Source organism: Colletotrichum paranaense (genome assembly GCF_030867605.1).
Source record: "Colletotrichum paranaense strain IMI 384185 chromosome Unknown Scaffold_17.1, whole genome shotgun sequence".
Taxonomy (NCBI): Eukaryota; Fungi; Ascomycota; class Sordariomycetes; order Glomerellales; family Glomerellaceae; genus Colletotrichum; species Colletotrichum paranaense.
The window spans coordinates 742,860-770,764 of NW_026848975.1; the positions used below are offsets into that span (position 1 = coordinate 742,860).

Below are 27,905 nucleotides of genomic sequence, written 5' to 3' on the forward strand. Positions count from 1 at the left end.
GACTTGTCATACAACCATCGGCCTAATACTCACCTCCACCCCACCATGCTACGATGGAATACACAACCACCTATTCATCCTACTGCCGCCTCGGAGTCCCTCTATGCCCTAAATCAAAAGCCTCTTCTTCCTTCACATCGTCTTCCCTTCTCCCATACTTCTCTCCACTTCAACTCAAAATTCTCTCCCCCTTTCCACACACCTCATACACTCAATCAACAATTCCTTTCCGCCCCATCACAACAAACACTCTAAGTCTCAAGTACAATATCGTACTCAAGACTCTACAAAGCCTCCAGGTCTGCTGGTTTTATTGACCTACGCGCATCGTCGATACAACTGAAAATACCCTCAGTTCTTAGCTCTGCCTTGTTTAGGCTACTTGCTTCTCACGATACTCGTTCGGTCTCTGGTAAGCCTTCTCTTTCTTTCTTTTCTGTCCCTCGGCCTTCTGCTTGCCGCGACTCTCATTTTCGGAAACAGCGACCTGGCAGCACTGAGCTTTTTACCTTATTTTGGTTGTTCAGCGTCCCACCTCACCCTCATCCCCCCTCCTTCAGTCCCTTCAGGCTTTGCTCGAGAGTGAGATCTTGATTTCTTTTCCTTCACCGCCCAAGCCTTATTCCTTTCATCTTTCCACGCCTTTCTTTCTGACAACCTCCCATCGACAGATTTCCGTCAGTCACTGTATAGTGATTTTCAGCTGCTTTCTTGGGCCGGTCTGCCTCCCAGCAATAAGAGTGAGTTGTTTCCTTCTCTGCATATCCAGCGCATTCCACCATCCGTCAGATCTTCATCGCACTTCTTTCTTGACGATGAGGTTTCTTCTGGTCTTTTTCGTCTGTTCCTGAGCTGTAGATTGAGCTCAGAGAAGCGACGAAGGCTTTCCTAGGCAAAAACGCTTGCACTCTTTCGGGATCCTTGAGAAGTCACTCTCATCATCGATGAGAGACTCACTCGCTTTGCTTCTGCCAATTTCTCCCAGCTTGCCAAATTTGCGAGACTTGGGTCTGCGTTCACCACCTCACTCTCTTCACCTCGTGTGCCCTTGCCTTTCCTGGCGCTCTCTGCTCTCACCTCTACAAGTCACTTGTTCTTGCCTTGTCTCTCATCCCCAGGTCCTACTCGCCTCTTTTCATACTTTCACCTGGCGTCGGTTCTCAACGCTACTCACATTGGCTGCGCAATCACTGATCGCATACTTCTAGAGCACTTACTGTTAACACACACATTCACCACATATACTGCCATCAGTACCCCTCACTAGCATCATTCTTGTTCTTCCTGTTCTCAACAAGGATTACGCCTAAGTGTTGCTCATCATGGTCTACTCTCAGGTACCTAGTATGAAGGGCAAGGAGAGACAGCAGCAGCGTCGAGTGCGTAACAGCGTCCTCCAGTTTGCGTTCAGGCCTCGCGCCGTGCCGGAGACTGTTGTTGAGACAGAGACTGCCATGGAGAATGGCGACCACGACAGTGAGCCTGGTGGTGCCCGCCTCGATACTGATCCTTTCGGTCGCAACCAGCAGGGCCAGAATCATATCTTAGCCAGCTCCAGCCTCAACCCTTCTTCCTCGCCTTGGGTTCCCAACTCCTCTCAGGCCCAACAGACCACTAGCAAGGTATATATACTAAACATCTCGAAACTCTTCTATCAGCCTTGTTTCGATCTAACACTCACATCCAGATTGATCAGCCCGAGATCGCTGAGCTTGACGGTACTCCTCAGTATATGAGCGCCAACGGCAAGATCCAGGGCCGTTCATCGATTCCCGCTCAGAACTTTGGATCCAGCTCGAATGGTGCAGTTTCATACTTGAGTGGAACAGTCGGAAACAACTATCGCGTTGCTCTCCCGAAGATGGCTATCCAGGCGAACCACGGCCAGCTCACCGGCAGCTCCTCCATGGGCAATTTGGGTATCCAGATCCCTGTCCGCCAGGACATTGGTGGATTGCTCTATGACCATGGCGACAAGGAAGTCATCGGTCTGACTGGTGATGATATTAGTTCCGGCAGCGATACTCCCAAGGCAAAGGGTGTTGGTAACAGTGGTCTCATGACGGAGCCGCGCAACTTCGCTCCACGTACCATGAACCACCTTGGAGCGCCTCCCAAGTTCAACTTGATCAAGATCAACAACGGCGCCGATACCCCTGCTTTGGTCACTCAAGACCCTTTCGTGTCTTCCGCTTCGCAAGTTGGCGCTATTCAGCCGTCTGTGCCTGTGTTTGGCTCGCAGATTGACACTACCCACTTGCTTGCGACTGGTCAGATCCCTTTCCCTGCCGCGACAGGCGACACTCTGCACTTCGACAATCTCCCTCGCGATGACGATGAACCGTCCATCCAGAACGATATCACCAGCCAGATTCCTCAGCTCAACTCAACCAACGGAGGACATGCTGCCAACGTTCAGAACGTGCCTGCCCGGCCGGTGGGATTGTCCCTGCCGCAGCCTCCTCAGGCCCTTCCTCTTGCCGGGAACAGTGCGGCAATCGTTCCTTATCAGGCTTCTCATCAGGCTTCTCATCAGGATACTTTCCAGGGTGGCTACCAGCTCCAGGAAACAGTCGCGACTTATGGTGACGCTGTTTCTGACTACATCCGCGCTCAGCGATCGACGCAGCTGAACCGCCTCACCGGCGGTCCCACGGGTCGACCTACCTCGAATGAGGCTATGCATCAAGTGAACTTCCCGTTCGTTGAGCCTCCCCCCCGTGCTTCCCACTTCATGGTTCGCGGCGTCATCAAGATTGGCAACGTTTGTTCACCTAATATCCTACTCATCGTTATCGTTGGCACTGACACATAACCAGATTCCTTTCGTCACTAACCGCTCCGAGATCATTGCGATCCTGGGTCGCAACTCCCGTATGCTCAATGACACTGATGAGCCTGTTCATATCATCATGGAGCGTGTCACTGGCAAGACCACTGACGCTTACGTCGAGTTTCACACCCTGGAGGATGCTTCCAAGGCCGTTGAGAAGCATCATCAGAACCTTGACCGTGGTCGTGTCACTCGCATTGGCCAGCGCCCTGTCGAGATCGAGCTTTCCAGCCAAGCTGCTCTCATGAAGGACCTGTTCCCCAACGCCAGGGGTGTGTTCTGGGCCGGTCTTCACCCCCATGTCCTCCCTGACAACGACCAGGAGCCTTGGGACAACTTCAAGGGCTTCGTGTCCAACGAAGAGATGACCATGCTGGTCAAGCATGTCGAGGTTCCCCACCGTGTAAGTCGCTTCATCTTGACGTACTCATGAGCCTGTGGCTAACTATTCTAAAGTCACCCTTTTCGAAGGAGTGCCCGCAGCGTCCGTTCGAGTGCCTCATCAGCACCCTGACCAAGTTCCCTTGGCAGATGAAGGGCCACGTCACTGTTCAGCAGCGTCATGCCATGTACAAGGCCACCTGCGATCTACTCCGCATCCTCGTGGGCAACATTCGCGACAAGCGCGACGAGGTCAACCTTACTCATCGTCTGTGCAAGCGAGTCGTCGCTGCGGCAATGCGCTGCGAGGGCTTCTCGATTGCCCAGAAGGACGATATTGCCTTCATTGTCAACATGAGTGAGATGGAGCAGCGTTCCTTTGGCCAGCCGCGCTTTGCCGAGAGCTGGCGCCACCTCTATGTCCTGGTTCCCAAGAATGGCGTCCCCTTGGATGTCATCGAGGTAAGTTATATCCCTATTCCGCTTATCTTCACATTGGAATGATGGTATGGGAATGAGAGAGTCTGGAGCTAATCAATCATCTCTCGCAGTGGTACATTGCCCTCATCCGCGAGGAGACTATTCGCTACCTGGAGATGCAGTCTTTCCAGGAAAAGTGCAAGACGTGTACCATCGGCGAGGCCACTGACGGATACTTTGGCTTCTTCTGGCGCGAGTTGAACCTTCGTGTTGGACCTGAATTCGACCACATTTCTCTTGCAACTCTTGCCATGCACGAATACCAGACACTCGAGACGATCATCCGCCGCGCCCTGACTCCTTCTATCGGTCACTAATGTCGAAATACAACAGACCTGGGAAACAAGGAAAGGCAAAAATGGGGTGCTGAGATGGCTTCAACTGATGAAAGTTGGCACATGGCTTCGGAACTTCTCCTTTTGGCTCTGCTTATCTGCACTTTCACGTTTACGGCACTTGGCTTGAAGAAGTGAGCCATTTCGCCCCCATGGTTTTTGCATCATGCCTTTTGTTTCTTCGGCTTTCTATCCTTGGGAGTTTGGACGAGTCAAGGACAGTATGGAGGGCTCGGAAAATCAGGATGGTGTCCGTTGGTTTGTCGCACGCTGACATCTGGAAACTATGGATGTTTCTGGGTTTCTTTCACAGATGGGGGATGGGCTTCTGAAATTACCTTAGTGAGATAGGGGTTCGAGTGGTTGAAATTCTCTATACCCGATCAATAAGACCTCTAGAGCAGTTCTCTATAACTTATTGGTACACAGCCGTTGTCACTCCTTTTGTTGTTTTCTTTGTTCTTGACTGGTTGAAACATTCCCGTCAAAACCGTCGTTGGGGCAAAACGTCGGATAGGCTGGCGTAAAATTGGCGTGGCGCGCAGACGGCGTGATGGCGTTAAAGAGCTGACTGGGTGATGGAAACTTAAACGTCCCGTTCGTGCAGTTGAGGTTGAAGTTGGCGAGTGGGGTGCCTTAGTCAGCCTATCCCAAACATGGGGACTCTCGGGCTGATGGGCCAGTCACAGTACCGCGAAGGGGGAGTGGAGAAAGAGTGCACTAAAAGCTGCAGGTACCGCCTAGACCTGGAGCGGCATCGCCCAGCATCGTGCGGCAGCTGGTCCATCAGTCCTGCACGCGGCAGGCGCAACCTGCCCTGCCCCAGGGAAGTTCGATAGGGTGACCGCTCAGTGCGCATTTTGGCAGGTTTGTTGGCGGGAAAGCACCTACCTCACCTGAGGCACGGACCAACGGAGCGGAGCCCTTTCTATTTTCTCCATCGTGCCTTCCTTTCGCAAGGTTCGTTATTTGGACGGTACCGCAGGGTCGTTTGGGAGATCACCGAGGAGATATTCGTAGTATTATTTTGGGGCCTGACGCTTGCACTAACTTGGAAAACCCGACTCAATGGTCTGCGGCAAGAACAAGAAGAACAAAAGACCAAAAAAAGCCCCTGAAACATTTTGACGGCGCGGGCGGACAGCTGGCTTAGCGGCATTCGGCGGCGGCTGATTATGGCGGGGCACATTGGTACCGGAGGTTGGAAGATCGGAGGTAATTGGGAGCCCTGGGGGGTAAAGGGTTTAATGAGATATCCGTGTTGATGGAGAGGCTTCGCATCGATCGTGCTGCCTTGAACTCGACCAGCCGTCTTGTGGCCCAGGTAATGCTCTTTCTGCTCAATCCATATCACAGCATATCGAAGCACCACAGACTTTGAGGTTACATCGGTCCATCGATCATTGATGAGGTTGAGTGACTCGAGTAGTGTAAACTTGCGGCGTGGTGTACAGTAGGGATGGCTTGTCAAGGCAGTGGTCCTTGCTCAATTTTGCAAGTTTCCAACGAGGAAAATCGGTATCAAACGTAAAAACCAACAACAACAAGTGCCTTCCTTAGTTCACGAGTGACGAAGCTCCGTTGGACGGGACAAGACTTGGAAAAAGGAAGAAACAACTAGGAACAAGGAAGTTCTGGACAAGGAGTTTACATGTCAGGACTGTGACCCCATCCAAGCTCCGTCGAAACAGAGGGCGCAAATCACCTGTGAAAAAGGGGGTCCATCTCCACTCCACTCTCCCGTCTGCACAGGCCAGGACTGAAGCCCAGCCCAGCTGAGATTGTTTCTGGAGATGCGAGTCTAGAGTACGAATACCTACCTTACTACGTAGTGAGTGGCAGTGGCGGCGGCATCATCTTCATCAAGAAAACATCACTGGCCGGATGGGTTGATACCTCGAGTTTCCCCGGAAGCAACGCACGGAGCACTCAAGACGGGTGAATGGCAACGGCCTGGCGTGAAGCATGACAGGTGCCTCACTCTTAGGTAGAATAAGGTAGGTACCTGGGCTGAACTTGTAAATAACCCAAGGGAAGGTACTACCTACCTTACCTTAGATGATGATGGGAGTAAGGATGAGAGTGACCCTTGGTTCTTGGAACATGAGGTGGACTGGGTGACTGGCCAAGGTACCTTCCCGAGGCAAGGAAGGTTCATTTTGGGTTCCATTGCTCTTTCCCGTTGCCGTTGCTGCCACAACTTGTCGTTGCCGCTTCGTGTGGTGTGTGTGGTCTGTTTGCTGCTGCCACTTTCCGTCTCCCATCAGATTCAATTACTTTTAGTACCCGAGCGCACCTCGTACCTTCCTTCCATTTGCAATTCCTGCGTACCTTCCCTTTCATATTCCCAAACTCTCTCTCATCGTACCCGCCTATTATACCTACCGCCTGGCCTGCCTGCCTACCTGCATGATCACCCAACAATACATTCACTTTCAAAGGGAAAAAATAATACCTAGTCACCCCAACAGACCGGGACAGATACCACACACGCGCACACCCGCACGCTACCTTACCTTACACACACTCTCGCACACACCTGAGGCAACTTGACGCGACTTTGCAGCAAGAGGGGCTGGGGCAGAAAAACCGGCCTGAACTTTTTTTCTTATCATCTTATTTTTCCGAGCGAAAAGACGCCAGCCAGGAGCTGTCACTCTCGGAAATTTCACCCTTCACTTCCCACAGTCATTCCTTGACACCCTCTCACTTTCACTTTCACTCTCAGACTCATCTCACTCACGGAATTTTCTGATCCCCATCATGTCTGCTCAGACCACCGATACGCCCGTCGCGGCGCCTGCCCCTGCTGTTGCTGCTGAGGCGCAGCCGGCCGTCGCTGCACCTGCCGTAGAGCCGACTTCGGTCGACGCTCCCGCGCCCGCCGCCGTTGCTGATGCCACCCCTGAGGTCAAGCAGGAGCAGAAGACTGAGCAGCCCGCTGCAGCTGCTGCTGAGAAGACGGAGGACAAGGCTGATGAGAAGGCCGGCGCTCCTGCTGCCGAGAAGCCCGTTGAGAAGGCCCAGACTCCCCTGTCTTCGCTCTTTGAGAAGCTTCCCACCATCTTGGCTGAGGCCAAGCACAACGAGATGTGGGGTGTGCAGCTCTCCGACGACACTCACATTCCCACCACCGTCGTCCTGCAGAAGTTCCTTCGCGCCAACGACGATGATGTCTCCAAGGCTGCTGACCAGCTCCAGAAGGCCTTGATTTGGCGTCGTGACACCAACCCCGGCAAGCTTCTTGATGAAGTCTCCTTCGATGCAAACAAGTTTGGCGATCTCGGCTATGTCACCACCCACAAGGACGCCCAGGGCAAGGAGATGATCATCACCTGGAACATCTACGGGGCCGTCAAGGACAAGAAGGCCACCTTTGGCAACGTCGATGAGTGAGTGATAGCCCGAGAAAATGAGATTCACTGTATCGCATGAAGTAACATTCGACTTACACAACTGAATAGGTTCATCAAGTGGCGCGCTGCCCTTATGGAGCTCAGCGTCCGCAAGCTTAATCTCGACAAGGTCCAGACCGCCATCCCCGATGGCGGCGAGGACCCCTACCAGATGATCCAGGTTCACGACTACCTCAACGTCAGCTTCCTTCGCATGGACCCTGCCGTCAAGGCCGCCTCCTCTGAGACGATTAGAATCTTCGCCATGGCCTACCCTGAGCTTCTCGTCCACAAGTACTTCGTCAACATCCCCGCGCTCATGGGCTGGGTCTTCAAGGCGATGAAGGTCTTCCTCGCTCCCAAGACCATCGCCAAGTTCCACCCTCTCGGCTATGGTTCCGAATTGGGCGGAGAGCTCCCGGCCTACAAGGACTCGCTCCCCAAGGACTACGGTGGAAACGCTGAGAGCATCAAGACCACCGGCCAGACCGTCAAGTTCGCAGAGGCTGGGGCCCCTGTCGAGAAGCCCGCGGCTGATGCTACTGCTGCTCCCGTCGTTGCCGCGCCTGTTGCAACTGAGACCCAGCCTACCGCCGAGGCCCCCGCGGCTGTCACCGCTGAGACCCCCGCTCCCGCAGTCGCTGTCAGCGAGCCTGCCGTCGCTTCTGAGCCCGTCAAGGATGCTCCTGCGGCCGCTGAGGCTGAGAAGACCGAGGTTCCCACCGTCGCCGACTTGAGCATCAATGACAAGACTGAGGCTAAGGAGGAGGCCAAGACTGTTGCTGCCTAAAGGATAACTTGATGGCTTGCATGGTTTGATTCTCTATTCGTGGCTTTTTTTTTCCTTTTGTTACATGCCTTGAATCTGCGGGCTGGACCTCGGTTGGTTTTCGCGAGAACATGAGAATGATGTTGTCGCAAGAGATCCATTGGGTTTCTAGGCATTCATGATTTGTTCGCTCCGTCCCCAGTAGAGGCATGGCAGAATCCTTGGTTTGCCCACTGCGTTTTCTCCTTGCGTTCATGCCATAATACCCTTCCAGTGTGTGTTTGTGGCGTTGTCAATTCGAATTCAATTTTTTCGATCGAAGACAGGAAGGAAAGAAGGATCAGAACAGAGAGACTAGCAGGAAAGGATGGGAATGTCTCCTCTTTAATACCTAGGTTAGGAAGAAGAATAAAATCAAATTCGACAGATCAAACCTGCGGGAAACTTGAGGGTGTTAGAGGTGTGCAAAGACCGACTGACTCGAAGAAAGGAGAGCTCCATCTAGAGTGAAATCGCACAGCTTTCCCGTGCCCCCTTCTGCTTCTTCGTCTTGCATGTTTGGCAGCCTGCCGGCCGAGTGCATGGATACCTATCCTCGAAGAGTGTGGTGATTGTGCCGCCGGGTGGTTTGCGCACCTACCTGCCTTGTTCGACCCGCATCCCGGGGGGGTTAAGCAGCGGCATTTCAAGCAAGGTAGCAAGTAGCACACTCACGTATTCCGCGATGCTTAACTGCAGAACACTACGGTTATATGGTTTTCAGCCCACGTTGGGAAGCCCTTCCGACGAGTCTTTCCAGATGAATATTCGACCGGTTCTACTTCACCTCGAAAGGTGCGCAGTACCAAATGATGGGGATCTGAACGCAGTCATGAGTCCTCGAAGTGCCAAACAGTATTGTAGTCTATCTCACGAATTTTGCGAGGTTCTAACCGCACTTATTTAGCGGTGCTCATGTCCTGTCAAATTGATCTCATTCGTCGATGAGTGTGGTTATCGTCGCGGGCATTGTCGTTTGAATTGTATGTTTCCAATAGGATGCTATTGAGTACAGCACCACTAGCAGACCTACTCTCAATCCAGCGCGAACCAAGCCAAGCAATTTATAAACTGCTTACTGCACCATATGTTTCTTCATCTTTCTGATCTATGCGTGATGTCGGTTTGCATTTCATGCCCCGTGAGGGCATTGGCGCCTTGGTCACCAACGGACGTTCCGAGCCTCGATGTTAGAATCAACAGTAGAGCTGCCCTTTCTGAGAGCAACTCTCAAGAAATAGTGACTGAGAAGCATACAATGACTCGAAAATAACTCTTCAAGGTTGTCTATACTGTCATGATAGTGTCGTTTTGGTTGTAGATCCGAAACAGATTAGCCCCGAGTGGTCCCCAAGTGTGACGTGATTCGGGAATCCCACCATGCCTATCTCACCATTTGAGCCTGCCACTCAGAGTCCATGATGATGAACCTGACCGTATATAAGGCAGACTGATAGCTTCATCTTTGAAAGTTATCATAAGTGGTAATCATTAGTACCATAAGCAAGTCATTGTTGTTTGTTAGTCAGATAACATCTTATGGTCAGAGCTGGAGTCCATGTTAGGAGTGTTTGCTTGCGGACCCCAATCAGTCGAATCCACATGGGTGTCCCAATATGGCGAGTGGTCGAGACGAGGAGGAGGATGCAACTATGGTGTGGTGTTGCCCATCATGCCTGTATCGGGGCGAGGCTCAGAGCAGCAGTACGGCGGTGGCGCCGGCGATTGAGGCAAAACGCAGGAGGTGGTCCGAGAAGATACAAGCAACACAACCAGATGACACTTGAACCTTGCGTTTTCAACGACACGAGGATCATGAGCAAGCTCAATTTTGCAAAACCGTAAATCGATGGATTGGTTGCTGGAGGTTGTAAGATTGTGATGGAGCCGACTTTGGTTGTTTCGGCTTATCCGGCCGTGTAGTTGACTAGACCGTAAGTCAGCAGGATGAAGGATCCGATGTTCAGGGAGTATGTACAAGTGGAGGAGAGGCAAAGACGAGAGTGAGAATAGGACTGGATGAATAGAGAAGAGAGGAGACACACACACACAGAGAGTCCCGTGTACGCACACGCAACACAACACGGACCGAACAGGGTTCTGTTTACCTTTAGAGGTTCCCCAGCCCAAAACGAACGAGGCCCGAAGAGAGGCCAGGTCACGTCCATCCATCCGCATCCAGAGACGACGGAATCTCCATGTTCTTACTCTCTCACTGTTATTTGCCCCTCTCCGTCTGAATCACATCCACTCCCCATATTCTCGATAGATTGTGTACATGTCTCATGTACACACTCTATGATATTGAAAGTCACCAAATCTACGCAAGACCAGCGCCAGTCAAGACCGACCAAAGTCAGACAAGAGACGCACAAACTAAAGCAGAAGTGAAGAAGCGCGGCGGCGTATGCTGGCCCAACACACCAAGGCAAGCCTTCCCGCGCTGGTTCTTTCACAAGGGGTACAAAGGTCAGCAAGGCCCCGTTCCTCACCTCAGCGTCTCTCGTTTATCCAGAAGCACCTCTCTCGCCTCTTGCTCCCGTCTTCCCCGTCTCTATCTCTTTTTTGCCCTCTCATTTTCCAGCATTTGCGTGCGTTGGCTCTCTCGACTACGTCTCATACAAATCCAAGCCCGAACTACTGGGTTCGATTTCTCTTACACCTTCCCTGGGTTGACTTTTTGCAATTCAGTCAATCCTATCGCTCTCTGTCTCCGCAAACGGTGAAGAGGAGAATCGACAGAGCCGAAACCTAACGGACATATCCGTTAAGTACTCAGAGTTAGGTGGCCAAGGCAGGCCGCAAAGTCAAGCAGAATAGCCAGCGGCAGCCAGACCGATAGAGCAAGCAAATCCATCAATCAACAACCGCCGGTCAAACCACCTTGATCCATCCATTAAATCAATCAAATCAGTCGCGTCCCCACTCCCCACGCTCTGCCCGTGTCCTCAACACGACACTGGATAACCTGACGGGACGGAAGCTCCCTCAAAGCCATCCTTCTTTGCCAACCCATCACATCCCACCATCCTCACCAATTCCTCCTTTCACCTACTTCCTTACCGCAAAGTACCCTAACTTACCTTAGACTCCGTGTCTTTGTCTCATCCCTCCATCTCACCCTACCTTACCTTGCCACACCACACACACACACAAACACTACACTCCACCTCACTTCCTGCTCTCCGGCTTATCACGACTCACCCTCCAGCGCTACAGCTTCTCACGCGCTTTTACCAGGAATTGAACCGCGCTTATTCAAAGCAATATCGAAAATCCATCTCAGAATTTCCAACAAACCCCAATCGTCCAATTGTCCAATACAGACTTCGGAACTCGGGAACAACTTTTTGACTTTACCAATTTTTATTCGGGTTCCCTTATTCCCTCATCTTTCCCCCTTTTTACACTCCCTCCGCTTGTCAAGGTACTCGACTGAAGTGCGCTTTGGTTTGCTACGGCACAGAGTACTTCGTCTGCCAAATACCCTCGCAAACTACCTTCACCTTATTGCCACTCAATGCCCGGCCGGTAAGGTGAGAGCTAAGAGGCAGCGAACGAGCCAATTCTGCGTGCCTGGGGAGACGGTTTCCGCACACACCCCGGTCTAATCCCTCTCCTTGGCCTTTTTCGTGTCTGGAACTTCTCTGGACCTCCCACCCCCAACTTTCTTCCCACCTCGCAACACACGCACACTCTATTTTGGAACGCGTCGCATCTCCCCTCTACCGACCTCCAAACACGACATAAACGACGCAAAAGTTCAAAATCGCGTCGAGACTGGGTATTTTCGCCCAATATGTCTCTCCTGCACAGCGATAGCGGCTTGCTTTCCGCTCTCGCTACTGACTCCTCCTCCAACATCGCGTCTTCCAGCTCCACGCCTCCCACCAGTATATCCGATGTTGCCAGCCAGGCCTCAGAGGGCCCCAAATTAGACGACATCCCCATCATTCTCGAGACCGAAACCATTATCGAGACCGAAATCGAGGCTCAAATCGAAATCCCTGCGGATGCCATTCCGACTCCCGACCCTGCACCCGAAACGCCCTCGGAGCCCCAACCCGCAGCGCGCCCACGTCGGTCTTGCTCCGGCAAAGGTGTATACAACCTTTCAAAACTCAGTGGCACGGCGAACCGCGGTCACCGCCGCTCCAAGGGTGATATTGTCGCTGCTGACCGGCGCCGGACCATTTCTGGCGAGACGCTTGTCAATGGCGGAGCCAATACGGACGAAGTGGCGCGTGTCGCTAGCAACCTTGTCCGCGACGGCATTGACGCGTTGGACCTCCAATGGTCTGTTGGGGCTCTCAAGACACCGCGTGCGAAGAAGATTATTACGGAAAAAGCAGCAACGTCGCGAATTACTCGTCACACGGCGCGTCTTATCGGAACCCCTGTCGAGACTCTTGCGACTAAAGTCTCCAATCTCGGCAAGCGGAGTCGCAAAACCTTCGAGAAGAACATGTCCAAGATTCCCCGCGAATTGCGCCGCCTGCAAGACACCAAGGAGTTCACCGGCATTGACGAGAAGCCTGTCATCAGAACGGTCTGGTCTAATGGAAAGCTCGTGATCTTGGACGAAAATGGCAACATCCCCGCGCCACCGGCCAAGAAGGCCAAATCTGAGCCGCTCGAGGCCAAGAAAGAGGAGGTAGAGGAGAAGGCCGAGAAGGCTGCCGACGCCCCCTCCAAGAAGACGAAGCGTCACAAGAAATATCTCGATCGTGGACTGTATGCCGGCCAATCGGCTCCGTCTGATTTGACCAAGGGGCTGTCGATACCTGAGCAGAGAAAGCTTGCGCAAACACCGGAGCTCAAGGACTACGGTCGCCCCAACAAGGCCCTTCCATTGCCAATGTTTAATGGACTGCGTCTGTTGCTCAGCGGTCGCGATTTCAAGCTCCCCTTTGATGTTTGCAATCCTTTGCCGCCTGGCCAGCCGAAGCCCGACGACTTCCGCAAGATGACAAAGAGTTAGATTCCCATCGCCGCTAGCTGACTCCCCTCACTGACCTTGATACAGATCGTTTCGTTGGCGATTCTCTGAGCCTGTGGAAGAAGACGCCGCACTTCATCGACCAGTCCAAGTGCGTCTGCAAACCCGAGGACGGATGCAGTGAAGACTGCCAGAACCGAATCATGCTGTACGAGTGCGACGACAAGAACTGCAACGTGGGCCGGGAAAACTGTACAAACCGCGCCTTTGCCGATCTTCAAGAGAGAAAGGCAGGTGGTGGCAAGTATCGCGTTGGTGTCGAGGTCATCAAGACGTCAGACCGTGGCTACGGCATTCGCGCGAACAGATGCTTCGAGCCGAACCAGATTGTCATGGAGTACACCGGCGAGATCATTACTGATGAGGAATGCAACAACCGCATGGAAACCAAGTACAAGGATAACAAGGTGGGTAAAGACCTAGTCAACTTTGACGCCCAGCAGAGCTAACCGCATCACCAGTGCTACTATCTCATGAGCTTCGATCAGAACATGATTATCGACGCCACGACCGGTAGCATCGCTCGCTTCGTCAACCACTCATGTGCTCCCAACTGCCGCATGATCAAGTGGATTGTCTCTGGCCAGCCCAGAATGGCGTTGTTCGCGGGGGATAAGCCCATTATGACGGGCGAGGAACTCACCTACGACTACAACTTCAGTCCGTTCAGCGACGAGAATGTTCAAAAGTGTCTCTGCGGCGCGCCGAACTGTCGAGGGATTTTAGGGCCTAAGCCTCAGGAAGTCAAACAGCCCAAGCCTCCCAAGTCGACTATCAAGGCTGTCGTCAAGAGCGCTGTCAAGGCGAGCAAGAGAAAGATCGAAACGATGATTGGCGACGAAGAAGACGGCGGCTCCGCAAAGAAGCGCAAGATCAAGGCCGCCAAGGGAGTGAGACGATCACTATCCTCGACCGGCCTGCTCACCAAGGCTGCGTCCAAGGGCGCGGCTACGGTTAAGAGACGTGTGTCGGCCATGGCAATTCTCGGCGGCACCAGCAAGACGAGCACCCCGGTGAAGTCGGCCAAGGGCACAAAGGCGACTCCGCCAAAGACAACAGCGAAGAAGGCAACCCCGAAGAAGTCGACTCCGAAGAAGTACACGGCTCCCAACCCCGCGCGCAAAGCTACCGCAGTCCGTAAGTCGGGCTCCGGAAAGATGCTCAAGACGTACGGAAAGGTCTCGCCCAAGAAGCTGAGCAGTCGTGCGCCGAGCATGACGATTGTGGCCGCGGGAGCAGAGAACGAGGAGGAACGTACCCCGGAGAAGAGCAAGGGCCAAAAGCTTCACAGAAGTCTTAGCAAGGCATCTCGCAACGCACTGGAAGAGCTCTCACGCGGTTCCACGATCCGTCTCGTAAGCCCTGAGCTTGTGAGCCCGGGGGCCACGATCACAGCCCGGCAAGATTAGGCGAACCCGTGGCGAAGTCTGAGCCACACTGCATGAGGCATTCACGATGCCTCATTCATCATATTGAATCTTGACGTCGACAAACGAGGGCGGCACGGATGAGTTTGGCGTTGGCAAGGTGTTTTCGGTCATTCAACAGGCGAAACGGAGGCAAGGCATTGTACATTACGGGAATCGAGGGAAGGACGACATGGTACAGGGGAGAGACGAATGAAGAAGTCACAAAAGGGGGGGGAGGCAATGAGAGACAAGGACATCGAAGCTTATGGGACGGACATCGGTCTCTGCCTAAGAGTTGGGCATTCTCGCTTCTCCCCTGCGATATCTGGCTGCATACGTTTTATCGGAACTGGGGGACTTTATTGCCAGTTGCAGAGAGGGTCTAATCATCTTTTTTTACTTTTTTCCTCCTCAGACGGTGGTCAGCAGCAGCAGTTTTAGGCATACTTTATTTTTCACTGGCATGTTACAACCTTCTTCCGTCCATTGCTTCTCGAGTACGCGAAGAGACGCTAAATTTGATGATGACGCGAGGTGTGACTTTCAACGACAACCAATGGATTTATTCTCCAGCATTTCGTGACTAGCGTGAGGTTGCATTCGCTGACCGAGCCTAGTCTGTCAGGCTGCACGCGCTGGTTGAGGTCAGAGGGGTGGTGAGAGAGCGAGTATTTTCATCCGGGTACGAAGGTGAGGGAGGGAATCGAAGAGGTGAGGCGGTGATTGGGTGATGTTTATGACCAATAGACACACCGAGGTGGACTCGTCGGTCAGGAGAGAAAGGTACGTACCGAGTAGCTTTGGAATGGAACGCTGCATGGACCTTTTATTTACTCCCGGGCGGCGGGACCCATTTCTCCCCTTGGCCTCCCGCCTACGACCTCTGGGCTCTGAGACTGTGACAAAGTCGTGGGCGGGCCTGTGGCTGAATAGTTCCAGAAGCCTGCCTAATTAGATAGGGATTGGGAAACTGCAACCTCGGGCGCTGTGGCGAAGCGACAAACAGCAAACGGCGCTGGGGAACAGCCGTTGGGATGAGGTTGGCCGCTGGCGTTCGCGGTACTCCGGTTTCGCGACGAGTTGGATGAGGTGACTGATTCTGTACTTTTCTTTTTGCTTTTTAGACGTCGCCAGTCACTTCGCTCTCGACTACCAAGGCGTCTTGGTCTAGGGTGGAGTCTTGTTTCTTGTCCCCGTCCTTTCTGCCTCGTCGGGCGGTATCGGGCGGCCCGCTACGGTTTCCTACACATGGCTGTTGTTTTCTCTGTGTTTCTTTGTTCTCTAAACTTGGCTTGCAAAAGGGTTGCACTCTTGGCAGACGGACGTGCTCATCGCAGGCAGGCGGCAGGACGAGGTGTGGCGGCAACACGCCGGGTCTTACTCCGACGACAGCTGAAGCGAAACACTTATGGTGTGGCTTGTTGTGGCTAACCCACCTACCTACCTTACCTTACCTATTGGTAGGTAGGTATGACGGGCAAGGGGGAGTAGAGCCCCATACCGTCTGCCCGCCCGTCTGTAAAGTGGGGCCAGAGGGACACCTGATTGACGGTGAAGGGAGGTCACGCTTTTGGCTCGCCGAACACTGACTTTACCCGGCCGGTGTGTTGCTTCCGTTTCTTTTGTCAATGTCATTCCTCTCCCGCCAATAAAACCCAGGGCAATCAGCTTCTACCGGTATCGCTCTTGCTTTGCGGTCATCGATTCGCCGTTTAGGAATGGGGAAAGAAGAGCCTCAATTAGGTATCTGGTCATACGCGCCACTTTGACCCAACCAAACAACGGCTGGATTGCTCCGCCACCCACTCTGCATTTTTTGAGCCGCATTCACTATCTTGGTACCCCTCCATGATCATTGCTTTCCACTCGTCGTGTGTTTCTCAACTACCTACCTACTTTCGGGAAAGGCAGACTTTGACTCCCTTTCCGCAACCGCGAACGGTGCTTCACGACCACTGAAACTGACACTCAGTTGCTCAATTCCGCACCTGCGTACTTACGAACATGCGCCGCTGCGCTACTCAGTACCTTTTAGCCCCTCCCCGGGAGCCTAGCTCCTGGATCAAGTGGGGCCGAGGACACTGTCATCCTTGAGCTTCACCTTCCCAATTCCCACGACATACCGCAGAGTTGCAACTTTTCTACACGAAAGCACGAGGCAACCAGCGCTAAAGGCACTAGCCACCCTCGATGTCCACTTTTTTGGTCGGATGCTTTGCTTTACATTATCAACTTGTTACAAAAATCCAAAAACTTGGTCCATTCGCTATGCCTGAGTTCTCGCCCTGAGGCTAGGTCTATCTAATTTCTATATCGTCTCGATCCTGTGGAGGGATCATTTCTTGTGTGTTGAGTGGTTGTTAATGAATGAGTGGCTGTGCCCGACCTGCGGTTGCCTTTCTTTCCTTTCCTGTCCTTCTCCGTCTCGCGTGTCTTTCGTCCTTGTGGTCCTTGTAGCGGCACCTTTTCCCCTTCCTGCTGTCTGAAGGTTTCTTGTCTGTGGTAGTCGCCATTACGACTGGTGGCGGTGAAGTTGAAGGACGTGTCGCCCAAGGCGCCAGTCATGGGTGTGGGACCTGGCCATGTCAGGCAGGTCGTGATATGGCGAGTGTCATCGAGAAAGGGCTCGTTGTCTACGAAATTCCTTGTTAGTCTCTGACAAACGTCTTCAAGGCCAGTGCCATGTTGAGAGACTCGGACTCACTTATCGACCAGCCGGAGTCCTGATCGTCGTTGTCGTGCACCCAGAGCACTTCTGGTGGTAGCAGTAGGGACAGTAGGCATCGATCTTGCAGTTGAGCGGGCCAGAGGAGCAGTTGTGCTGAGAGAGGAGAGTTGGTTAGCAAAAGGATGAGACCAAGTGATGAAGAACTGTGCGTCTCTGAACTTACGCAATACCAGACGGCGGTCTTAACGGTGGTGGGCTTAGGCATGATGGGCGTGCGTTTGGAAAGCTTAGCAAGTGTATGAGCTGATTCAACTGTTGTCTGTTGCGGTGCTAGTATAATGCGTCTGGTTCTGGTGTGTTTGTATGTTTGAGTTGATGATGCTTCTTCTCTTTCGTCTTCGAGATGAAGGGAATTCGATGGGCTTATAACCTGTTCTGTTGAGGCAACAGTTGCAAGTGTAATTGGAACAGTCCCATGGCTAGGAGTCGCGCGAGTGCGCATTTCCCAATTCCCTAGTTCGCAAACCTCGGTGAGTATCAAGCATCTTTGTGGTTTGCACGCTTTCTTCGCGTAGAAAAGTCTCAATAGAGCACTCTGGGGCTGGGTTTTTTTTTCGGCTTCGCCTCCCTCCCCGTCAACTCGGTATACCTACACTTTCATGAATTCCGCTTCCCACTCCAATCGTTTTCCAAGTTGGCCTTGGCCTCATCCCGAAGAATGCCTATCTCTGTTTGACTCTTCCAAGTTGCCTCGTTGTGTAAGAGTGGCCGTTTTCCGTTTCTCTTTCATCTTACAAGACATTACATTACGGTGTACTCCGCCACACCGCTTGGTCTCGTCGGTATGGGAAAACTTGACCGAAGCTCACTTGTCTACCAATGCTACGCAGACCGGAACAGCCCTGTCTTACAGACTGAGGACTCTCTCCCTTTATGGAATGTACTTTGGCTGTTGTCGAAGTCGGTCTGACAACGTTTCACAGTACCTGTCACCCAGTCACCGGATGAAGGCGCCTCGAGTCAAGATGTCATCGAGTGACCATTACTGGCTATAGAGGGCATGTTATCAGGCGGACCTTGACATAACATACTGGCAGCAACGCCCGGTTGACCGCAGAGTGCTGCGCAAAGAGTTTCTTTCAGGATGACGTCAAATTACGACACGAGGAGGCGGCCACTCCGGCGTACCATTACAAGTCACACTGCGACAAGCACGAAGAGTTTCTTTCTCCATAGTCCAATTTGCAGTTGCAATTCCATTGCTGGGCCGATCATGGCATATGATCACTTTAGTTCTCAGGCGTCTATATACATGGTATTGCATTGCCCCTGTCGTGCCCATAACAAACCCTATGCCAATTCCCAGGCTCTCCCATGCCTTACCACCGCTTCTTCTACAGCTAGAAGTAGTCCACGCAGGTGCTCGTTTCCGGGACCCATCGCATCCGCTCAGTGATCAACACGCTGGGTGACTGTCGTGACCGGACATCTGCGGCAGCGCTGGTGTCCGCAGTTGGGGTTGGTACAGAATGCATCAATGTGAGGATTGTATGGTCCCTGTTCACAGTAGTCCTGGAAGGAAAGGCGTGTTAGTCTGAGCGAATCATGGATGACCCCCAAGATGGGGCTGGGATGGAGCTGCCACTTACACAGTACCAGACCTGGTACTCGATGTACTGCTTCTTGCCGCCAGAACTGCTGCCGTGGGACTTTCCATGGGAGCCGCCGTGGCCCTTGGAGCTCGAGCTCTTGTGGTGGCCCATTGTCGATATTGACGTTTGGTGTGGTCGAGACAGGTAGATGATTGAAGGTCTGAAAGTGATAGAGCGGTGCTATTAGCAGTGCTTGATGAAGTCTATGAAAGCAAATGCTGAATCCGAGGGATAACTTCAAGATTCTCTCGAGTGAGAAACAAGCTTCTTTTATGTCCTTGGATTCCGTCCTCTTCTTCAGCAAACATTTGTAAATCCTCACATCCTCACATCCTCAATGCCAAAAGGTGCGCAGTTGCGCAGCTAGCTTCCTCTGTATTTCCTTGAATCAAGAGTCACCAATCGCAGATGAGCAAGTAGCAATCCTCGATTTTCCTCTTCCTCAACCATTTTCCTCTGAGGCTTGGCTTCTTGCGCCACTTCCCCGGTGACAATTACATGTTCTCCTCTTCCTCAATACCAATCGTTCCCAAGGTGGGCCTCGCGCGCCTCTTTTTTCCTCACGTATTTTCCTCATATCTCCTCCCGGTGTTTCAATCAACGTATTACAATGGGGGCCGATTTCTCGCAAAGTCAAAGTTGGCCTCATGGTCTCATAAAAAGAAAGAACCGTTCGGTAAATGGAGGTGTTGCCGCCGGTCTTTTTGCTTTAGACTCGGTGACCCGGGGGCGTACAGTTATTCTTGGCCTCCCCTGTGGCGTCACTGCCGCCTCCGACGTCGCCCTTCCCGGGTTCCCGGTTGAAAAGGCACCTTTCATCTCAAGGGTGGTTGGAACGTTGTGTATGTTGTGCATCATGGCCTGCATGGCGGACCACCACCACCACGACCTCTCTCCCGAGGCCGCGGGGTGTGAGACCCCAAGGTATGCGCGAGGCACAACGTTCGCCACGAGGCACCCTGGCGCCATACCCCAACGTAGTATCTTACCCCTACCCAGGGACTTTTTTGCATTTTCATAAGAGAGCCTAACTTGATCCTATCACCCCTTCCCCTCTAAAGTTGTCCGCGCACGAAGCGAGGCAGCAAGTACCGAGACACGGCCGCGGCATCTCACAGACACACACACCCCCCCATTCCCGCCTTTCAACCAGCGCCCTTTGCTTACTCGTAAAGCTCACAGCCCCGAAGCCTTGGTAGCCAATAAAGATGACGGGGCTTTTCATGGGTCTCCCTGAACCGCACTCTGGGCCGCATGCAGGTCCTTTCATGTGATTTCCAAGGTTCCGCGAATCCTACTGTGAGGTTGATGTGACGACGGGCCTCGACGAGGCCCCATTACATGTTCCCCCAAACTGAGGAACGAATCATGTCCTTTGAATTGAAAGCTTTCAGGGCATTGGCTACTTTACGAGACTGCCTCGAGGTGGGCCTCGAGGTGTTTGTGGTGGCTCATCGGACGGACCATGCTCGGATTGGTGTTCTAATAGGAGGTCATGAGGTATGCATACATCACAATGTCTAAAGGGAGATGGAAAGACCTTTTGGCATTGGAGCTCTATTGGCACGATGAATAGGTAGGCGGCATTTTGGCTTCCCTCCCGAGGGTGCCTTGAGGGAGTGGCTTTTCAAGTTCTCGGGCAAATGACGTGATATTACTCGTCACTGTTCTGGGAGAATTGCGCCAACGTATGATAAACAATTTCAACAGCTACATGGCTCGCTGAATGTAGGCAATCCAAGTGACATGTGACATATCCATGTGAACCTCGGAAGAGACCGGTCGTAGTTGGATAGAAACGTTGCCCGGTACTCAGAAGGGCACCGCGTTGGCTTACATCGGGCCTATAGTCTAGTCTCATCCACGGATGTGACATTTACAGTACCCGAGTTACGAATTACCATAAGCAAACAAGGCATCCAAGTTGCCCTCTCTTTTCATTACGTGAAGCTTAAAGGAATTGTTCTTGTCTGCGGCCTGTAACTGCAATGCAGTTTCTGTGGAGTCGGGCTTCGCCACACTTGATCAACTTACACTCCAATCGGGATTGTCCACTGCCTGTTTGGCATTTAATTCCATGAATTCACGGCATTGCATGGTCCAAAAGAGATTCCAGACTTTCAAAAGGCTGAGTAACGTTGCAAAAACGAAAACAGAGACGAGTCCATTGAGGAGGATATGTCGTGAGACTTTCTAGTCTAGTATCTAGCAAATGACTTGCGTCCTAGACCCCTCTAATACATAGAGAAACATCCAATGAAAAGACAGTAGTGAGCGAGGAAGCTGTACATCGTAACCAGTCGGTATCCTAAACAAAAGAGATAAAGCCCAATCAAACAGTCGATCCGGCCTAGGCCCCCTAGCAGGTCGCATGCCTGTATTGTGAGTCAGGTGAGAGCGACTAAAAAGGACACAGCAGTAGATCCAGCCAATGAAAGACAAAGGAAATCTAAGTAAGTGGGAGCGAATCGACAACTTCAGACTAGACACAACTCCGCGTGGGCGGAACGGTTTACACCACTCCGGGAAATATCCCTGCTGCTCCCCGCATCGTGCATTGTGCTGAACCACAGGGCGTCAAGGTAAAGTACTTTCGGATGATTGTTTGCGCCGCGGTAGGTTGTTGGAATTTGCCGTTGCTACTGCTGTGATGGCGCAGAGCAACAGTGAAGCGTCGTTGAAGGCGACTATCGTACTTTGACTGTCTGAACTGGACAGTTCGCACAACGTCTGTATCCGCAAGAAGGGCACCCATCGATTCTTGTGGTCATTCCGGAGTCACCGCACATGCACTTCTGATTGTCAGCTATTGCGTTGAGGTAAACGTGATGGCCCGGTTGACTTACGCAAGTCCAAGTTTGAACATAGGTCTTAGATCCCATTGTGATGAATTAAGTAGTCGGAGATCAGAGAGTAGATGTGGTAGAGTCTCAGATTGATCAGACAGAAGAGTAGTAGATTCTTAGATGAATAAATCTAGCAGATTATCAAGGGGGGCTGAAGGCGGTGATGATATGAATTGAGACGACACTTGTATCTCAGGAATCAATCCTTCTCTTTATACTTCCAAAACCTCAAAATCAAGTCCCATGTCCCCTCGAGCGTATCGTCCGCAGAGTCCCACTGACATTACAATCGACGGCTGTGTCGAGAAAGCCTGCACAAGGCAATGGAATTGTTGACCAACGAGGTTTCAAGCCACCGTACAATAGTCACTAGACATTTCTTCACGGGAAGCCTTAATCGGTGACAGGGCCGACGTGAATGAGTCGTCTTGGTGGAGACTCCTGTCGTCGAGCTGGTGCCCATCGTGGCTGTTCCAGAAGGCATCCTGCTTGCCTCGGCGAAAGTTGGCGCAGTGACGAGTTCACACTCCATAACGCGACGTCGAAGACCACAACTGCGCCTGCCTATCAAGACACCTCTAGGCGATTGGTATGTAACGTCTGCCCTAGTAGGTCCCGTACAGGTGTTTCGATATCCAGAGCGGTGATTCGAGGCGATGCTACGGTATGTCCCAGTGCAGGCAGATAGGAACACCTACGGTGGGTGATCTGGAACAAAATTAGCCCAGACATTATTCAAGGAAATATCCACCAGTGATGAGGGGAAGAGGAGAATATGACTCCTTGTGTCTTGCGCCGAAAGTACGGAGAAGGGCGGCAAAAGGACGCCATGGGCCAGCATACGACGTGGGAAGCCATCCAAATTCCCAAAACGAAGCGAGCTTGCGGCTCTCGGAGGAGGCTCTGCTGTTGCGGCTCTGCGGCTTTTGTCGGTACTTTTGAAGGAGTTAGTTGACTAGGATAGACTCGAGGACTGCCCTGAGCATGTGTGTTCCACAAGGGCAAGGGGAACGTTGCCCTGATGCCGCGATTCTCACCGATAATCAGGCAGCCACCTTCCCCTACCTGAAACTGAAGGCTGATTTCTAAAGGGAGCAGAGCCGCATCTGTATGCCCAAGATGGACCTTGGGCTTGCTCGACTCAATCCGGTTTCGATTTGGCCTCGAAGTTGGGATAGAGTCATGCCTTCGTTCCAGTTGTAGCTATACTTCATCGACCCAGGCATCGGATGCAGCCTTAACTCCCACAGGTGCGCGTGCGTGGTGCGTATGTGGTGTGTATGCCGCCAAGACGAGAATGACAACCGGTACTTGGGGTAATCAAGGGAGAATTGTTTGCCGGACCTCGGCCATTTCCGATGTGAGGTGAGATGCGAACCGCCGGTAGGCAGCAGTCTTGTGAAGAGGGAACAGAGAAGGCGTCGAATTGTGTTCTGGAGCGAGGTGGGAGTGAGGGGGAAATCGACATGCATGAATTGCGTAAGCATGCGGAGGTCTTGTCGATATGCAGGCTCCATGCTCGGTTCATTGAGATAACATATGTCACGTGATTCTCTTTGATATCTGCCGTTGTTCGAGGTCCTTTGGTAGAAGAACGAGTGTAAGCTGAAGAGAAACTTCGAATAGTTTCGGAAGCTAGGTTCTAGTAATTATCCGCCGGGAATGTACTTCTGAGTTGGTCATTGTTTGAAGTTGAGTTGGCGATAGGTGAAGGTGAAGTTGATAGAAACGAACCTATGAACAAAAGGTTGTACAGCAGCGAATTAGGACTACTGTTGTCAGATGAGAGGTAATAAAATAGAGATATAGAAAGACCTTGACCTATCAGCCGAGTGTACTACACTCAATAAAACTTACACAGCGTTGTCGTTGTATGGATAGCGTCGGCGGGAAACATGCAGCATCCTATCCGTGCCTTTCATTCGCCAGGATTACTCGTCTGTCCTCCGACTGACGCGATCAAATCGTGGGGAACGAACCATCTAAGATGTAGTCAAGTCGAATCGTGCCATTGAGGGTGTCCATATATTCATGAGTGCGGTGTAGGTGATCATCCATTCAGGTATTGTTGCAGCAGCTGTCAAGAAATTTATGCCAGCGACGACAGACAAAGAACAGAGGTGAAGAAAGGGGGTAGTTGAGCTTCTTATACTTATGGCTATGCGGCTCTTTGAAGCGGCTGGCCACACGAATGCGACGACATCTTGTGATCCTCAGGCTGATATCTATGGTCCTGGTGGCCAACGCCTAGGCAGAGCCACACCTTCATCAACTCTCCTGGACAGGTCATGCGTCTGTGAGGAGTTATTGACCCATGTGCCGTACACAGCCTGATGATCTGACCGACCATCACCTTGGAAGTCGGTGGAAGAGATGCACAGTCTTCAAGGCAGGCCTGAGTGTAGCAAGCTGTTAGACCAAAGTAGGAATAGGCGATATATGACAGACAGGCTGAGTGAATAAGAAGATGCCGAGTGCATGATCCTTGACATCTTGCTTTGAGGCTCAGTGCTGGATACCCATCAGGCACAAGTAACCCAGGCTGGTCCCCTCAGCGGCGTGATAGAGGGATGCTCCCAGTATAGTCGTAAGATCTTGATGGCCTGATCATCCAGGACTTAGATCACCTTAAGTTGGAAAGCAATTAGATAGTACTGGGCTGTTGAGTTGAAAGTGCAAGAGCCTGCTTGCTTTCGTGTTACTTTTGAATGAAAGTATGTTGTAATTGTTCTCTGAAAATGACTCTCATCGGTGTGTGTTATTTGCAGTTTGCCTGCCCCTCAGTAGGTGGTGGCCTTGAAGATGAGGTGGTCAACTGAGCTCACTTATCATCAAGGTCTAAGCGATGGAACCAAAAAGAGTTCACTTCCCCGGCGCTGAACTGGGGGCTACATCATTTGGTGCTCATACTGGGAAATTCGAACTCGAAATTGTAGCCTGTCGTCGAGTAGGCTGTGGCCATGATTGATTGTTGACCTTGAACCACTCCACCACCCAGCCAGTTTGACCTGACCCGTCGACCTAGACGGGCGCCTGCTGGCTGGTGACAGGACTGGACTTGGAGGGGTATATGAGGGCTTGCCCGCTGTTCCTGGGCTTATTCCATCCGGGTTGTGTAGGCTGATATATATTCTAGAAAGTCATCGTCACCGGGCGTAGCAGCCTAGTATGTCGGGCGTCGAGGGTGTAGCATTTTCCCCCACCCACGCGCGGCTGAAGATCCGATCGCTTGGACGCGAGTATCTGTAAACACTGCAAGGGGAAGGGAAGGCATGTAGTTATAAATTGAACCGCGTAAAGGGCCTCTTTTGGCCACCGAAGCTGAAACATATAGCTCTTGATGGTTACCAATGAACCGTCAGCTGATGAATGAAGTCAGCTGAAAACATCGACAAGCCACGTTACCGCGTAATGCCTCACGAATCAAATAGAAACCTGTCTCGTTTCTTGATACGCGATTTGAATCATTCATTGGAACTTGGCAGACAGACGTGTTGTCGTGGGATGAATCAGCATGCCCACTCATCTGGGGGATTCTTCATGTTCGTTGGACCGGAGTGAGACAAAATGAAGGCGCAGTACCTAGGTAGCGATCAGAGATTGGATATCGGACGAACCACGCATTGCGGATTGCCTGGTGAATTTTCCGCGGGAACTTCTCCTCGGGGAACGAAAGGGCAGTATCTCGCGGCTGAGAGTTGCGTGTCGTCAATTGGATGTTTTGGGATATGGCAGATCGGCATAATCCAGTAAAGAGAGAACATGGTGAAGGGGAAATCGCAAGTGGAGGGTGCTGACGCCACGCAGGTGCGGTTGTAGGGCTGAAAGCCACTGTTCTCGTTATTGATCCACTTCAGCACAAGGGAGCCATTGTTCTTCGAATGTTCTGCAGCGTAAGGTACCTATTGCTACCGCCCCTGTCTTCCCTGTACCCGCTATCTTTCAGCCCTGTGTAAATTGACAGTAGAAGTGAGGTACCTAGCAGTAAGGTACAACGAGATTGACACTGCATCCCATGCACGCACCTCCGAGCGCCCAGAACTTGTCCGTCGCCCCGGCACCAATTTCCGGAAAGCACGACAACCATCTCCAATCCTGCGCATTCGCGTATTGTCGCATTGTCTGCGCAGCTCTACAGCTCGCAGCTGGTCGCTCGCAACTTCTACGCTCTCTTTTGGTCGCCGACATATTTAATTTATCCTCTTTCTTGTTTCCATGTGCCGGAAATGATTGCGCCGTTGCAATGTCCCAAGCCACCAGCACGAAATGTGCCTCGCGATGGGTGACGCGCATCATCCCCCTCATCATCACTGGCACAAGCGGCTATGCTACCTACGTGGTCGTGGCCTATCTAGGCGGTGAGCTGTTCTCGTTCACATGGCTTCTTTTCTCTGCTAATCTTTCGCTGTAGTCGACTACCTGTATAGAACCAGGGGTGAGCATGGCGCCGCCATTTCGACAATCACCCTCTACCTCTTCTTCTACCTCCTTACGATCGCCGCCTATCTACGAACGTTCCTAAAAATCAAAGCGGACCCTGGCTTGGTACCGCTCGGCCCACAGGCACAACAAGCATCAAGAGAATCGAACAAAAAGAGCAGGCGCAGAAAGGAAGGAGACTTGGAAAGTCATCCTTACTTCACAGGCCCCGATCAGGACCCGGACAGCCCCGGCTTGGAAGGATTCTACAGCAAGGACGTATTTGCATGCGAGAGTGACGGACGGCCGAAATGGTGCTCAGAGTGCCGCAATTGGAAGCCCGATAGAGCTCATCATTCGAGCGAGGTTGAGCGATGCGTACGAAAGATGGATCACTATTGCCCCTGGGTCGGCGGCATGGTGTCGGAGACCTGTGAGTTGATACCGTTTATGGCACGGGTCCAATACTGACAGGAAACAGCATTTAAGTTCTTTGCCCAGTTCACTTTCTACTGCGCTTGTTATTGCGCAGTTGCGCTGGGCCAGACAGCCTACTGTCTAGCTTTACAGGTGCGCGATGGGACTGTGGACGGGAGAACGATCTCAGGCGTCGCCATCGCAGGTTTCTTTGGACTTTTTACATTCCTCATGACTGCGACTTCTTGGCGGTTCATTTTACTTAATATCACCAACATCGACGCCCTTCGAAAGTCCTGGGTCCATCAGCTCGCAATCAGGGTACCAAACGATACCCGGCCCGGAAATAGCTACGGCTTGATCACATATCCTCTACCAAAGTATCCACAAGGGATACCTACCTCCTCGGACGCCACCATCGATAGCGAAACTCCCCGCGATAGACTAGCTACGCGCACCTTTGCCATTGTCAGGACCGAACCAGACGAAAACCCGTGGGATCTCGGGTACGCTAGAAACTGGACGTCCATTATGGGGTATTCCTTGATCGACTGGCTTTTGCCCATACGCGGGTCACCATGCGCCAATCATGACAGCATGGAGAGTGACTACGAGATGGGCCCGTTTATACAAACGCTCAGAGAACGGCACGGTCTACCTGGCCCAAGTGGTTCATCTGGCGGAATGGAGATGCAGGAGCTGAGAGATAGCAATCGTTGACCGAGGCCTGAGCATATCGAGCGGCCTTGGCACATTTAGGCGTTAAAAGGGGTTGGGCAATTCAGGGGGGCGGCGTCTTATTTTGGTTTATATGCCAATATTCACACACCTACACACATACGTAACTAACGTTAAGCCTTCTTATGTAGTAATTAATTCAGCATATGGAAACTCGGGCAGATCAGCTCCACCTTACACGCGTTGCCGGGATGTCTTATACCACAGCCTTCTGATGTGCCCAACTGTACGGCCAGATTCAATAGGAATATCCGGACGACTGGCGCTCCAGCAGCCACCTTATAGACTTATTCTAGGCGTGTTCAACGTTCACGCGGACCGGCCGACCTAGGAGATCCACCGGGCCGAAGAAGCGTCCACCGAACGGCGGCGGAAAGGGTGGGGCCGATCTGCTGTCTTGTAGCTGCCCTATGTCCAAGGCATCATGGATTTGTTCGACAGCTATTCCTGTCACATACGACCATACCCATTGGAAAACTCGGGATCCCGTCCGCTCTCCCATAGATAAGCCAATGAGGGCCGGAT

The 27,905-nt window shown here is 52.2% G+C and overlaps 9 protein-coding genes across 9 annotated transcripts; 5 read left to right on the plus strand and 4 right to left on the minus strand.

The window, feature by feature from the left end:
• Positions 1 to 1,322: 1,322 nt before the first annotated feature.
• CPAR01_15064 (uncharacterized protein) lies at positions 1,323 to 4,011 on the plus strand (the record flags this gene model as incomplete). Its single annotated transcript, XM_060499314.1, has 5 exons — positions 1,323 to 1,622; positions 1,688 to 2,764; positions 2,820 to 3,236; positions 3,290 to 3,676; positions 3,766 to 4,011. The coding sequence occupies 5 exons, from the start codon at positions 1,323 to 1,325 to the stop codon at positions 4,009 to 4,011; spliced, it is 2,427 nt and encodes an 808-aa protein (XP_060342239.1).
• Positions 4,012 to 6,792: 2,781 nt separating this feature from the next.
• Positions 6,793 to 8,214, plus strand: CPAR01_15065 (phosphatidylinositol transfer protein sfh5; the record flags this gene model as incomplete). The annotated part of the gene is made up of 2 exons (XM_060499315.1): positions 6,793 to 7,421; positions 7,494 to 8,214. 2 exons carry the CDS (start codon positions 6,793 to 6,795, stop codon positions 8,212 to 8,214), a joined length of 1,350 nt encoding a protein of 449 aa, XP_060342240.1.
• Positions 8,215 to 10,517: 2,303 nt separating this feature from the next.
• CPAR01_15066 (uncharacterized protein) lies at positions 10,518 to 10,958 on the plus strand (the record flags this gene model as incomplete). The annotated part of the gene is made up of 1 exon (XM_060499316.1): positions 10,518 to 10,958. One exon carries the CDS (start codon positions 10,518 to 10,520, stop codon positions 10,956 to 10,958), a length of 441 nt encoding a protein of 146 aa, XP_060342241.1.
• Positions 10,959 to 12,031: 1,073 nt separating this feature from the next.
• On the plus strand, positions 12,032 to 14,640 carry CPAR01_15067 (SET domain-containing protein; the record flags this gene model as incomplete). The annotated part of the gene is made up of 3 exons (XM_060499317.1): positions 12,032 to 13,208; positions 13,259 to 13,638; positions 13,693 to 14,640. The coding sequence occupies 3 exons, from the start codon at positions 12,032 to 12,034 to the stop codon at positions 14,638 to 14,640; spliced, it is 2,505 nt and encodes an 834-aa protein (XP_060342242.1).
• Positions 14,641 to 16,948: 2,308 nt separating this feature from the next.
• CPAR01_15068 (uncharacterized protein) lies at positions 16,949 to 17,573 on the minus strand (the record flags this gene model as incomplete). Its single annotated transcript, XM_060499318.1, has 3 exons — positions 16,949 to 16,964; positions 17,027 to 17,216; positions 17,345 to 17,573. The coding sequence occupies 3 exons, from the start codon at positions 17,571 to 17,573 to the stop codon at positions 16,949 to 16,951; spliced, it is 435 nt and encodes a 144-aa protein (XP_060342243.1).
• A 1,184-nt stretch (positions 17,574 to 18,757) lies between these two features.
• Positions 18,758 to 19,071, minus strand: CPAR01_15069 (uncharacterized protein; the record flags this gene model as incomplete). The annotated part of the gene is made up of 2 exons (XM_060499319.1): positions 18,758 to 18,880; positions 18,958 to 19,071. The coding sequence occupies 2 exons, from the start codon at positions 19,069 to 19,071 to the stop codon at positions 18,758 to 18,760; spliced, it is 237 nt and encodes a 78-aa protein (XP_060342244.1).
• Positions 19,072 to 21,647: 2,576 nt separating this feature from the next.
• On the minus strand, positions 21,648 to 21,749 carry CPAR01_15070 (uncharacterized protein; the record flags this gene model as incomplete). The annotated part of the gene is made up of 1 exon (XM_060499320.1): positions 21,648 to 21,749. One exon carries the CDS (start codon positions 21,747 to 21,749, stop codon positions 21,648 to 21,650), a length of 102 nt encoding a protein of 33 aa, XP_060342245.1.
• Positions 21,750 to 22,537: 788 nt separating this feature from the next.
• Positions 22,538 to 23,278, minus strand: CPAR01_15071 (uncharacterized protein; the record flags this gene model as incomplete). Its single annotated transcript, XM_060499321.1, has 2 exons — positions 22,538 to 22,741; positions 22,943 to 23,278. The coding sequence occupies 2 exons, from the start codon at positions 23,276 to 23,278 to the stop codon at positions 22,538 to 22,540; spliced, it is 540 nt and encodes a 179-aa protein (XP_060342246.1).
• Positions 23,279 to 26,049: 2,771 nt separating this feature from the next.
• On the plus strand, positions 26,050 to 27,362 carry CPAR01_15072 (DHHC zinc finger protein; the record flags this gene model as incomplete). The annotated part of the gene is made up of 3 exons (XM_060499322.1): positions 26,050 to 26,164; positions 26,218 to 26,658; positions 26,707 to 27,362. 3 exons carry the CDS (start codon positions 26,050 to 26,052, stop codon positions 27,360 to 27,362), a joined length of 1,212 nt encoding a protein of 403 aa, XP_060342247.1.
• Positions 27,363 to 27,905: the final 543 nt, after the last annotated feature.